Genomic DNA, 14,297 nt, shown 5'->3' with positions numbered 1-14,297 from the left:
TCTATAAATAATTAAAAATCAATTTTGTTTGTGCTGGTTCGTTATTCTGAGGGGCACTTCCACTGCATTACCATCCTTTTAAAATATAAAAACTCCAATAAGAATATTTGGACCGGTTACAACTGGTAGCAGAGCGTAGTTTTATCGTGACTGGTAGTTCTGTGGTTGGGATAATGAACGCAAGCATGGTTTGGCTAGGAATAGTGGGGATTGAGCTCGCACTGCTGTTCATTCTTGTGCCCGGAATGGGTTTTTTGTACATGACAGTAGCGGTGTATATGGGGAGGAAGAGAGAGAGGCAAGAGATCATGCAGCTGGGAGAGGATTTCGTGGACCTAAGGGAGGATTATCAGTCAAGTGTGAACAAGTTCAGGTATCAGGCACATATTCAACGGTTAAGGGGGAAACAAGGGGGAGTATCAGACACGTTTGCAGCAGTTAAGTGGGAAGTATCAGGCCCAAGTGGAAAACTTAGAACGTGAACAATGACAACACCTAGCTCAGTTGGGAGATGCACCAGACAGGGTAGAAACATGCTATCAAACACAGCATGAAGAGACAATAGGTGAAATTAGGAAACACCATACTAGAACAGGTGTTAGTTGCGGGGCCAGGTTAACCATTTCTAAATTCGATAGTAAGACAGGGCCAGAGGAAGGTAAGTGATTAAGAGAGGTCGACCGAACCCTCAAGCGGATAGATGAAAATGAAGCCGGCCGAATACAGTTCAGGTGGGCATGATGACGAGAAGCAGATAGGCTGCCGAGGGTGAAGCTAGCAAGCATTGGTGGAGAATAGGAACAGATGAGTTATGGAGTAAGTATGGTGGAGAGGAGAGGTGGTTATGTCAGGGATGTGCATTGGCTTGTGAAGTCAAGAGCTGGGTTATGAGAATGGTTGTATGGCCAGGGCCTCACTAATATGGATTGGTGCATTTGTTAGAGGGTTGGCTTGCCGCATGAGGGTCGGAGGCGTGGAATGAGTCCATCGTTGTAGTGTCCGGAGCGGCAGACGTGAGAGCGCTTGAGATGAGTTGAGTACAGGTATTATTTTTGACACTGGTTCTCTAATGCAAGGACCAGGCAAAAAGGGGAGAGCGCTTGTGATGAGTCGGGTATTATTTTTTGACACTAGTCCTCTAGGACAAGGACTAAGCAAAAAAGGGGAGATCGCTGGCTGAGGATGGGTTTTACTTTCACTTGGGTGTTTTGAAGGATAGCTCTGGGAGAGTGAGATTTGTTGGGTCGAGGTTGTGAGTTGGATCATGCAGACGTGAAGGTAGCTCTAATGTTTCTAACAGCACATGAGGACAGTGCTGTCTTGTTTTAGGGGGGGTCAATTGTGATATTCAGGAAATTTCATTGTGATATTCAGAAAGTTAGAACAAAAATGATTGATTTGATTATCAGGAAATCATAAGACAAGGGACTATGTCACCTCACATCACGTGGCAAGGTTAAAAAAAGCCCTCAAACAACACCCTCAAGCAGGGGGCGGAGGCATTTTGAGCTACTGTGCATCCCGTTAGGCCTTTCGAAATTAAAAGTACTTCATCAAATTAATGTATACACGATTTATGAAGTTAAAGGACCACTATAAAATTTTTAGTTATTTTGGACAGTTTTCCAGTTCAAAATATGTTACGTGTGTCCTTAGGAGAAATACTAAAAATACGAGACTATATGAACGTCATGCATCACGAGAAATAACATAATTACCAAAAAGCCATAAAGAAGCTCGTGTCCGAAATTAAATAACGTAATCAATATTAAAATAGTACTAATCTTTCCCTAAAAAAAAATAAAGAATAGTCAGGGAATAGTGTAAGATTTTAAAATTTAGTAGTCCCTGAGAGTGGGGCAGGCAGGGGCCCTGAGGGACGCAGTCTCAGTCAGTTGGCAGCCATTGACCCAGACGGATGTCCCATTCCGCGTTCGGCCTTGCACACGCGTTTTCAACCGTGCTAAAAGTAAGTGTTCACCTTGTTTACGGTTGTTGCTTTGCTTTGCCCAGTGAAATGGCTTCAAAACAACCAGAAAGTGATTTTGCTAGTAGTGCTAGATACACTGTTCAAGTGATTTCTTTGTGTGTATAGAACCAATGTATAATTACAAAGCCTACTTCCACCACCACTACCTACTATGCCCACCATGGAAAATATTACTGCTAAGGTGAGCTTCTTCAGACACACAAAGTTTTGAAACAAACATACAAGATTATTAGGAGACAATGGGAAAGCTACAAGGCAAATTCTAGTCATAGAGGTCCTTGACAATGTGCCCCTATTCATATAAATTCATTATTCATATAAATATGATAAATCAGGACACTACCCAAAAATTTTTCAGACATTTAAGACTCAATGTTCATAAGCGATTACACAGCACAATTTCTAATATTAATGTTTAATTTTAAAGTTATGGTGTCGCAGATCTTGAGCCTAATTTACTCTGGCATAAATATTTACAAGGGAAAAGTGAGAGCACTCTCTTTCTCCAGTTCATACAGGTGAGAAAAGTGGTTTACAGCTGAGTTTTAGTTTTTACTTGAGAGGAAACTTGTGCACGAAAGTATATTCCCAATAAAAAATTCTGCCTAAATATTTCCACATCAACCCTTGTCAGCGATAAAACTTTATATACTCGTATATATTCAGGAAAAGGGGAAAAATTAGAGAAATAAAAGTACGAATTTGACTAGAAAATAATTACTTGAACTAGCAATGGTTATGGAATTATGTTGAGCCAGTCATTATCAATAATACTGTAAAAACCTTGTTATTTAGTTAAACATCTAATAAAAAAATACTATCACAACAAACATCTAAATATATATATGTAATAAAATTGACTTACCCAAAATATCTAATGGCTTGTCCATATCTTCTTCTGAAAATACTTTACGTGGAAAAGACATGGATAAATTGAAAGGAGCATCTGCAGGAAGACCATCTTGACGATTAAGACTAATCCATAGACGCACTGCTGACAGAGACTCCTTGGCTTTAAATTCCTGGACAAGCGGTGTTCCACTTGGTAGACGAATCTAAGCAAAAATTTTTTTTAAATTACTTAAGGATGTGATACCTGTAATATTTTACAAGATAAGACCTAAGAGTGTAAATACAGGGGTAGAAATTAGCCTTTTTTTAGGTAACCAGCCGGGATAATTGAGTGGAATAGTTACTAGCCCTTCCCCAAGTTTATTAGCCCTTCCAAAATTTTTAGGCTTAAAAAAAATAAAAAATAAAAAATAAAAAAAATAAAATTAAAATAAATAATTTCAATAGTTCACATATACTGGTAGGCCTACATAGAAAGTTGTGAAGTTGTTTACTTTGACACTTTATTTAACTTAATAGCAAAAGGTAAATTATATTCAAATTGCAAACACTGACATGCACAACATATTATTACCTGTATAATATGGATAATCTGTTTCCTTGTTTACTTTATACCAATAGCTGAAATTTTGAATTTTTTTAGATCCTCTTAAAAACTACTGTACTGTATATGTACAGCATGCCCTGACAATTCGAGGACCTCTGATTATTCGCGGATGAAACCCTAGATGTACCCAAGAATGTCTAAGGGTAGTTTTAAACTTGCTGGCCTTTTTATGGCCGGGACAGGGAGCCATTCATTTTAGAGACAGTAATTTCTTTTACCTGTATTGTATATGTGTGTGTGTGTGCCTAAAGACACACATACTGTATATGCAATACACATAAAAGATATAATTGTACTCGGGGCAAACACATAAAGGGAACATACGTTTCTTTGCACACAAGTAAAAAAATGTAACCCGTTAGCAAATGCTATTCGAAATGCACATAGGTAAAAAAATGTATCCCCGGTTAGCAAATGCTATTCGCGGATTTGGCTATTCACGGCCATTTTGAGAACCTAACCCCTGCGAATTTTAGGGGAATGCTGTATATGTAACTGCAAGTAAGTGTAGGGCTTTCTTCTTCACTGGATTTGGTCAATAAGCTTCTGTATATGCTCCTCATCCAATTCTTTGATATCGTCCAGCATTTCCTCTGTGCTGCAGCTATTTGTGTGGTTAGACCCATCAACACGGTGGGCCCCAGTTGTTAAAAATATGTTGATGGTTTGCTCTGGATGAAGTTGCTTACACATTTTGACTGCAACTGGACCACTCGGAGATCTGTCAAGCGGTCATCGGTGAGAACTGCGCCAGTCTGTCTTGATGAGCTTGACCTGACTGAAGCCACGTTAAGCATCCAGCAGAACTGGTTGGAATGGACAGCAGAAGGTCAACTAAATGGAAAAAGGAGCCACAATTTTCTTTGTATGATTCATTTATTTGCTGCCAGGACAGCTGTGAAACAGGTGATATCGTACTCTTTTTGTAGAGAGAGCATTTGAGTACAGCACATTCATCTTCCAGCTTGGTTGGATCCACTTCTGCCTCCCTTAGTGCTTTCTCAAGAGATTGAGCCAGCACTCCCACAGCAGTGTCTCCAAAACCTTCATTCCCTGTGTATTCTGCAGGCCACAGCTTGAAATCTAGAATCCATGAATTTTGTAGAACTGTACTGGCCATGTCAATAAATCTTTTCTTAAGACTTGTAATCAGATGTCAGCAGATCATGCCTTGCAGCCAAGAAGGAGCTATTTCTATCACTTAGCTTCTCTGCTTGGAATATGGTAGTGTCACCTTCCAAAATCTTCCACAGACTGGGTCCTGGGTTTTGTCAAATATTTATTGACGAAGTCAACTGAGACCTGAATTTCATTCATGATAGCAGAAACATTGGTTTGTCTGTGTTGAAACTGCTCTGAAAGGCGCGCAAGGCAACACAAGATATCCAGGAGGGGGTGAATGTACTTGATTACATCAGCACTGGTTCAAAGCATTAGATAGTTCTTAGGATTTTTGGATGAGTCCTTGGGGTATGCAGGGTAATTAGGGTTCTGTATCTACTGCATGTGAAGTACAATAGCCTTGTAACTCTTTTGTAAATGTTCTAAAGCCTGCAGCATACGAGGGAGCCACCTTGTATCACCCAAACGTGTTGGAATAAAAAATGGTAGCTGACATATTTCATGAGCCTGCTTCAACAAGCTCCTATTGAGAGAACACTTTTCATAGAATAGGTATATTCCGAGCAGCAGTAGGTCAACCCTCTTGGCAAGTGGTACACCCTTCATTGCATCCTTGTAAGCCAGTTCAAGTTTATGTGCAGTGCAGTGTATACCTTCCAACTCTGGCCACTCTAAATCTCTTCTCATACAAGCTACCAAGCCATTTTTGCAATCTGTCATAACACTGGCCCCATCTGCACCATTACCAACAAGCTTCTTCCTCTTAGTGTCACAATAATATGAATCTAATGTACTGTTGATTGTTCATATTGACGCTGCTGTCCTAACTTTTCTTCTTTGTTTTTTGCTTGGTGGTGGATTAACATTCTTCCACATGTCAAACAATCCCCTTTGCCAACTCACGATGATTAATAATAATTTCTGTGTTAATTAGGCATCACATCAATACTGTACGGAGGTATTAGTTGCACTGAGATCGCTGACTCTCTGGGAGCAGCAGGGCACAACTACCAAGTATGAGGGTTCACGCGTACAACACACGTTTGCTCTTGCAATGCTTTTTATAAACTGGGCACTAAACACTTCCTTATGGTAAAGCACACTGTCAAAAATATCATATTTTTTCCAAAACTACTGGACAGCTCCTAGACACTGCGAGTTTGACATGCTAGTCGCCTGCCGGGCGATTAAAAACCAGTAAATTTCTAAGATCTATTCGCCCTTCTGATATTTTGGTCAACTCAGGCAGCGGGGCACACGTGAATTTCTACCCTTGAAATACATGCCAGTTGATGTAAACTTACTTGTGAACTATAAGTAAAGCTATGAACCCTTCATGAGGTGCATTTAACCCCTTCCCTACGGGGACGCCACTTCTTGCATTTCAGACGATTTTATTCATCGGGGGGGTTACAGTGGTTAGAGCAGCGCAGTTCCCAAACATGGGGTCACATACAGGTCATATGGTTGCTGGACTCCCATTGAGCTCACGAAGTCATTGGAGTCACATGGTTTTGCAGCAATCACATGTGGTTTTTGTTTTTGTTTTTTAGTCCAAGTATTATGGACTGAAGGACGTGGCCGAAAGGTGCTGTCTCGTTAAGTTGCGACCATAAATTATAGTCAAGGGATTCATGCAGTTACTCTCTCTGTGTCAGTTTAAGTCAAGCTTGCCCCAATGACATGTTCCGCAACAGAAGTTACGTACCCCTACTTTTGAACTGTTCTTACTTCAGTTCGCGGTCTACTTTTCACGGATGCAGGAAGAAAATGGCAGCAAATTTCAATTATAAATTCCTTGAGTTGCTTACTCAGCCTTTTGATTTTGTTCAGTTTCCGTTCAAGACAGATGTAAAACAGCGTTGCTCTTTTGCGCTTGAAACGGCAGAATTACGGGCTGACAAGGTTCTGGTAATATTTGGAAGCACTTATGTCTGTGAGGCAGCTTCCTCGTCAATGATGTTAATAAAAAATATTGCTGTAACCATATATCAAAGTTTAACTCAGAAAATTGTATACTATGTTGCTTAACCTCATATACCCCCTTGTATAGATGATTAATCAAATGATGAAGCATACATGTCATATATGAATTACGACACAGTTGTAGTATACGATATATGACAGAATACTTTTTTTTCAATTATAAATTCCTTGAGTTGCTTACTCAGCCTTTTGATTTTGTTCAGTTTCCGTTCAAGACAGATGTAAAACAGCGTTGCTCTTTTGCGCTTGAAACGGCAGAATTACGGGCTGACAAGGTTCTGGTAATATTTGGAAGCACTTATGTCTGTGAGGCAGCTTCCTCGTCAATGATGTTAATAAAAAATATTGCTGTAACCATATATCAAAGTTTAACTCAGAAAATTGTATACTATGTTGCTTAACCTCATATACCCCCTTGTATAGATGATTAATCAAATGATGAAGCATACATGTCATATATGAATTACGACACAGTTGTAGTATACGATATATGACAGAATAGTAACTTAGAAAATTGTATGTTATGCTGTTTAATTAAATAATTATACTCCTAGTTAACAGATAATTTATTAAATGATAATGTACACTTTTCATAAATCAATTATAACTGGTGTAACATGTATTGAAAATTAATTAAATGATGATGTACAATCAAAGACAAATTCGTGTCGCGGTTTTGTCCGAAGATTAAATATTACTCGTGGAACATTATGAGAGCCACCTACCACAAGGCAGAGCGGACCAAAAGTTTAGCCCTTCGGCATATGTTTTCACAAAATTTCACGACACGACTTTTGTCTTTCATTGTACATGTCACATAATTATGAAATATGACAAATGTAACTTTTAGACTTCTCAGTTATGTAATACATCATTTTGCTTACTTGTTTTTACTGTTAAATACATATAAAGATAAATCTATATTTATTTTAAGAATCCTCATATATAGTGAACCCTCGTATATTCCGACGCGGTAAATCCTGATTTTGAAGATTCGGATAAAATTTGGGGAGGTCCAGGGGCTACGAAACTTCCCTAAGAAGCATTTCCAAAACAGAGCAAAGATCATCTTAGGCCTGTATAACTAAGATGTCAGGGCATGAGACACAGATGCCTGAGGCAGGAAACATAAACAGAGTTGTCAATTGTTGTTTGTGGGAATATTATTTCATTCACTCTAGTAATGATACAATGTTTCTTATTATCTTATCGTAGGTAAATGCATGGTTTAATAATTTGTTTATTACTGTGCCCGTCACCATTTTCAAATTAGACTACAAGATATGTATTTCTCCCATACGTATTTTGATCGTACACTTGGCAGCGAGTGAGTGACCACTAATTATAGGTTCGTCGGCTCTTGTAACTCTCCTTGCTCCCTGCCATATTTCACTGGATTTACTGTTATTATTAGTGTTTACTGATATAATAATGGTTAATCATGGCTTTGTAGCCAGCTTAGACTCGTCACTGTAACCACCAGGCTACTGGGCCAAGCTGTGAAGTATTATGGTTGTTTTTCAACTCGTATTTTTGGGTAGATATATGTAACTTTCTTCATTTGTTTTTTACACAGTTACATGCACACACCATCCTATATACATAATGTGAAAAAAGTAAATGAAATAACTGTCCTAAGGGCAAACACGTTACGGGAGGAGAGCGCAGAATGAAGAGGGTCGGGAGTGTTGCTAGGGAATCAGTGACCGTGTTAAACTTTCATTTGGCATTTATTTACTGATTTGGTAATACAGTACAATTTTTTTTTTGTAACTTATTTATTGGTATTATTTTTATCTTCCTCACATTTCCTGGTATTGTATATTTTATTTTAAGAAAACTGTGGCTACAGGAGGAAAGTACACACAAAAGTTTTTACCCAAATACTCCCTGCCAAAATGGGGGGTGCGTCTTATATGCCGTAAAATACGATACTGTATGTATATATGTATATGTATGTATGTATATATGTATGTATGTATATATGTATGTATATATATATATGTATGTATGTATGTATGTATGTATGTATGTATATATATATATATATATATATATATATATATATATATATATATATATATATATATATATATATATATATATATATATATATATATATATATATATATATATACAGTGGTCCCTCGGTTAACGAGCACAATCCGTTCTAGAAGGTTGCTCGTTAACCGAAACCATTGTTTCAATGGGTTTTTAGGTAATTGGTTCCAGCTCACCGAAAATTGCCTAAATTCAACAAAAAAAGGTAGAAAAGTACACTTACTTTGAGGTGTGTATGTAGAAGGCTCCTGGATGATGATGATGATGGGAATTAGAATGGGGGTGGAGGAGAAGGGAGAAGAGAAGGCATTGGGGTGGAAGAGAAGTAACCCCATGGTGCCATTTCACCCATAAAATTATAGTTCTCTCGGTGTAATTCAAGATTATTTTCTTTAAATCAACACTGCACTGCATTATATATTGTCAATATGTAAAATAAATATCAAAATGACCAATAATTTGCTTGGAAACACTGAAAAAAAGGCATTTAGTTGAAGAGAGTCTCGAGCAAGATGTTACCTCCACTGAAAAGACAGAGAGACTGACGCCTGTATGCTGTGTTGGCAGGCTGGATGGCGTGCCACAAACTAGTGACCCTACCTTCAATTATGTTCAATAATTGTTAAAATGACAAAAAAATTTAATATTAAACTTTTAAAATTATTGAATAGTATAAACTTCTTGATACTAAAAGGGTAAGGAATTTAAGCCCTAGAACCGATTACTGTATTGGTGGACTAATACTACAGCTGGTGGACCGCCAAATGCAAGCTAAAACATGTGGAGGTCGGTTCGTAAGAAACTCGTTAATCGAGGGATTGCTCGTTAACCGAAGTTAAGAACCTTATGGAAGGTAACTCACTAACCAAAATCTCGTTAACCGAGGCGCTCGTTAACCGAGGGACCACTGTATAAAATGACAACTCGGGAAATGATTGGGAACCCCTGGGTTAGAGCATAGAATACATGAAAGCCAGAGGCATGAGGGAGATATTCTAATATTTGGAATGACTGATGAGGTTTGAATGGAGTAGCAAAGTGTAATTCTTAACCCCTTCACAATGAGGACACCACTTTTAATATTCTATTTGGCTATTGCCAGACAATTTTATTCAGCTCAGAGGGGGGCCCATACACAAAGGGTTAACAGGATCTTTCTCACTCCAACATTACTGGTGAGAACAACACTCAAGTTTCTGAAGAAAAGCTAAAAGTATACTGAAAAGACATGTGAAGTGTATGGTTGTGAGGGACAGTTTGTATAAGTAAGTAAAGCACTACACAAAGCATGAGTCTGTTACTATATAACTGAGGTTACTATACTGAAACCAAAGAATGGCAAAAAGTTCTCGAGCAAGTTAAGTTTAAAATCTGATAACCTGAGAATAAAATCAATATCCTACCTGGAGTCTAGCTGTAGTATATTCTTTCTTTGGGGCTGTTTGTGCTGCAGGTGCTGGCTGAGGTTTGGGTGCTACAGATGCTGCTTGTGATTTCTCTTCCCCCTTATTGCCAAACATTTCTTTCCTGGCTTGCCTATCTCGTTCAATTTCTTCCTTTACCTTCTGTCTTGCAATCTTGTCCTCCATTTTTTCCTTCTTGCGTTCTTCAGCAATGCGTTTCAGTTCCTGATCCTGCATGCTGGAAAACAATTGAAAACTTGGAAATTTGGCAAAATGACAACATGGAAGAGAAAATATGACAATAATGGTCTATCCCCCCAAATTTTTCAACACAGTAAATTATTGTAACCTTCTGTACATTGTTTACATAAAAAATTTGCAAAAAGTTACTGTAACCTGTATAGACTATTATTGTATGATATGTATACACCATACACTTAAAAATTACTCAATCCTGTTTTAACTATTATTGTATGTGTATTCACTAAAACAAAAAAACCACATACTTCCGCTTTCTCTCAGCAATTTCTTGACCCATCTGAATACGCTTTCTCTCACGGTCTCTTGCTTCCTTCTCCTCCTCCATCTCTCTCTCCCTCCTTCGTTGCCGTATTTTATCTTCCAATGTCCTTTTCTGTAGATAAAAAAAAATGAAATACTGTACCTGTCTTTAAAATTCGGATTAAATCCTCAATAATTACTTACAACTTAAAAAAATTAATAAAAAAGTCACTAACAAATGTAGTTCTCTCATTTGAGTTTTTGCTGAATCTAAAGAACATAGCTACATACTGTTCACAGGTATAGTTATCATTTCACCACATATCAGCTTATTAGCTGTTTGGGAACTTGGTTTGTTCTTTGTTATAATCTTCATTGTCCAGTGTTAGTACAGGACCAAACAAGATTATTAAGAGAACACCTGCCATGATTGGTAGGGTCACACTTGATAACACACTTCTCACATCTGACCCAGGCTGGGAATTGAACTCAGACATACTGATAGCGGTGAGAGAGACACACTATAGCTGTACTGTGTACCATCAACTTTATGATATTTTTGTTCATAGTTATAGATTACCAAGTTTGCTATCAACAGAATGGTTATATCTTGTACAATAATATAAAGGCACAAAAGAAAGTGTTTTTAATAGTGAGGGGCAATAGTGGGTTATGTCAATAGCTATTCACAACTGGGTAAACATAACATCTGTATTGTGCAAATATTGGACTAACTTTTAGTAGCTTCTCCTCCTCTGTCAAGGGTTTCTTTTCTTCAGTGGACTCAGAAAAATTGGAATGACCAGATTTAACTGCATGGAACTCTACTTCTTCAGAGGTCTGGAATAGCTTTCCACAACTGGAACAAAAACAAAAACAAAAATATTTATACAGTACAGTAATATCTCTGTTAGCCGGAATTGAAATTTGATTAGAAAATCATTCCCAAAGCTGAAATTTTCCCCAAATTTCTGGCTTTAAGAACACATTTTTGGAGGCTGAAAATCAAGAGAATTTTCTAAAAATGTCATGAATATAGACAAGAGTTAGTTTTTTTGTTGTTGCGTGTGTGGGGGGGGGGGGGGGCTGACTCATTGCCAGGTGGATCTAGGGTGGGGGATTGGTAGGGGATTAGTGGTCTCATATTACTGACCTTTTGATGGAATGTCAGGTCACCCTTTCTTGGGTGGGGGATTAGTGGGTCTCATGACCTGAAGATGTCTTGAATAAACACGAAAGCTAAAGTATTTTTAGGGAGATTGTGATAAGTATAAATGAGCAAAGTTGTATCTGTGAGCTAGGGAGGAAGAGGGAAAAGGGTCCATTGGAGGGGAAATGTGACTGTGCCAACCCCCTCCCCCAAAGGGTAGCCTCACTGTTTGTCTACTGTACGGACTCATTCACAATACAATATTGTTTATTTGTTTTTAATTAATTAGTAAAGATACCTATACCCTTCATATACAATACAGTACAGTACTATGTATATACTGTAGCCTCATCCATAAAAAAATTTCATTCAACACATCTTCAGGTCAAAAGATTCACTTATCCCCCACCCAACCTTCATCATAAGTGTAAAGACGTGATTAGTTATGTATTACAGTCTATTGAGTGAAGTGTCTGCCTATTCTAGGCTAAAGATGACAGGATCTACTGGCTAGTACAATATATACAGAAGTATACATTATTATGTTTACAGTATGAACATTATTGTAAAGTGGTTGAAGAAGCTACAAGTCCAGAAAACTGTGAGGACAAACTTTTTCAGAGTAAGAGTTGTGAACTCGCAGAACAACCTGCCTGAGTGTGTAGTGACGGCACTGAGTGTGAGCTCTTTCAAGACCAGACTTGACCAGCACTGGAGCAAGTTCAGATACATCCAGGAGCCAATGCATGCCCAGTACTTGCCAACAGTGCATAACAGAGATGTGACCAATCACCCAAGCGGCTAACGAGCTGGTCAGTGGCAAAGAGGATAATCGTAACACAGCTATATTCACGTCTGTATCATATAGGGCTTTTGTTTTTTAAATATATTTATTTAACCAAACTTTCAGATAAAGTATTCACAATTATTTTTGAAAAAAACAAAACAAATAAATGGTGTCTAACAAAATTAGAACTGATTTTACTGACTCCGGTATCAACAATTCTTACTTTTTTTTTTGCTAAGAATGGAATTCCCATCACTATATCATATAGAAATATTTTGTTTAAGGATAACTTATTAGCCATGCTTGAGTGAGGAAGGGGAGGGAATTGACCATATAACCCTACCCCCAAAAAGGTTCGCTTCCGTCAAGAACACTCGGCTCATAATACCCACACTGTGCTACACACACCAACGCCACCCACACATCACACACACACATACACCCCCTACATCACACACAAACACACCCTCCAATAACCACCCACACACACCACCCACACACACCCTCCAACACCACCCACACACCTCTACATCACCCATACATACCCCCAACAGTACACCACCCTCACCCCACATCACCACCACCCACACACACCATACACCCCAACTTCATACACACCCCAAACACACACACACACACCCCAGCATCACCCCCCTCCCCTACACACACATTCCAACACAACATGGGAATTAAGACAGCAAGCATGAGGAGTGAGGGTTTTATTGTACGACACATTTGCGTTTGTGTGACTGCATGATAGCGAGTTAAATATCAGCTGTTGAGGAGCACTTGGCAACATTTATTTCCACTCCATTATACTGTACTTATCACAGTATCTCTAAAAATACTTTAGGTTTCGTGTTTATTCCAGGCATCTTCAGGTCATGAGACCCACTAATCCTCCACCCAAAAAAGGGTTACCTGACATTCCATCAGAAGGTCAGTAATATGAGACCACTAATCCCCCATCCTACCTCCACCTGACATTGCATCAGGTCAGGTCAGTTAAACAAGACCCACTAATCCCCCACAGCTCCATGGGAGTGGAAAATAACAGTCTTTGCTGTAACACACAGCTTCATTCACACCCATATCCATAGATTTTTAATTTTTAAATATATCTATTAAACCAAACTTTTAAATAAACTATTCAGGATTATTATAGTAAATAAATGAAGTTTCTAACTTAATTCGAGCTGTAATTATGGATTCCAGTAGTTTAGACTCAAAGAAAATATCTCCAACACCCAGAAATGTTCTGGGGAAGTGGGCTAGTGTCCGTCTGTGCAAGATGTCTAGTTTAGACACTCGGACACTTTTCCCAGTCGCCGGAAAAGGACCCGGGGATAAGGAATTTTTCCGGGTTTGAGAAAGCTGTCTCGTTACCTGGAAATTTTGCATTCCCGGAAGTGCTCTGCATTAATGTTCCGGCTAACGGGGAATCACTGTATACTGTACAGTACTGCACTGCAGTTAAAAAGTCATCAGTATGGTGTCTTATTAATAAGGAAAAACAAATGTCACTTACTCATCACATTTAATGGACTTGGCTCCCTCCTCTTCTGCTGTTCCTTCTTCCCCTGCACCTGCTTCCTTCCCCTCTGTTGTAGTAGTATCCATCTTCTCTTCCTCTGTTTCTGGGTGAGACAATGATAAATGAGTGATAGATAGATATTTATTCAATAAAATCATCCTGCAAGTTTACAATTGGTTCAGCATGTAAAAAGATAGTGCAGGTTAGGGGGCAGGGAAAAAACACTTTTATTTGAGTTGCAGGCTGCACTTTTCAGGCATCGTTTGTATGGCTGTAACAAACACCTGTGCAAAATTTCATGCCA

The 14,297-nt window shown here is 38.5% G+C and overlaps 1 protein-coding gene across 3 annotated transcripts in view; it reads right to left on the bottom strand.

Annotated features, from left to right (window-relative positions):
* Nucleotides 1-14,297, bottom strand: part of LOC121870373 (UBX domain-containing protein 1-like) — a 38,640-nt gene that overhangs the window by 7,219 nt on the left and 17,124 nt on the right. The window contains exons 3-7 of one of the 3 annotated variants that reach the window (XM_042372175.1): nt 13,988-14,108; nt 11,258-11,381; nt 10,528-10,655; nt 10,022-10,259; nt 2,856-3,045 (exon numbers count right to left, since the gene is read on the bottom strand). In XM_042372175.1, the coding sequence (XP_042228109.1) occupies nt 2,856-3,045; nt 10,022-10,259; nt 10,528-10,655; nt 11,258-11,381; nt 13,988-14,108 (801 nt within the window). The remainder of the gene's footprint in view (nt 1-2,855; nt 3,046-10,021; nt 10,260-10,527; nt 10,656-11,257; nt 11,382-13,987; nt 14,109-14,297) is intronic. The other 2 variants (XM_042372176.1, XM_042372177.1) reach the window with 2 other exon arrangements.

This window comes from Homarus americanus, unplaced genomic scaffold (assembly GCF_018991925.1).
Source record: "Homarus americanus isolate GMGI-L3 unplaced genomic scaffold, GMGI_Hamer_2.0 scaffold40856, whole genome shotgun sequence".
Taxonomy (NCBI): Eukaryota; Metazoa; Arthropoda; class Malacostraca; order Decapoda; family Nephropidae; genus Homarus; species Homarus americanus.
This window is presented reverse-complemented; position numbering and strand designations above follow the sequence as displayed.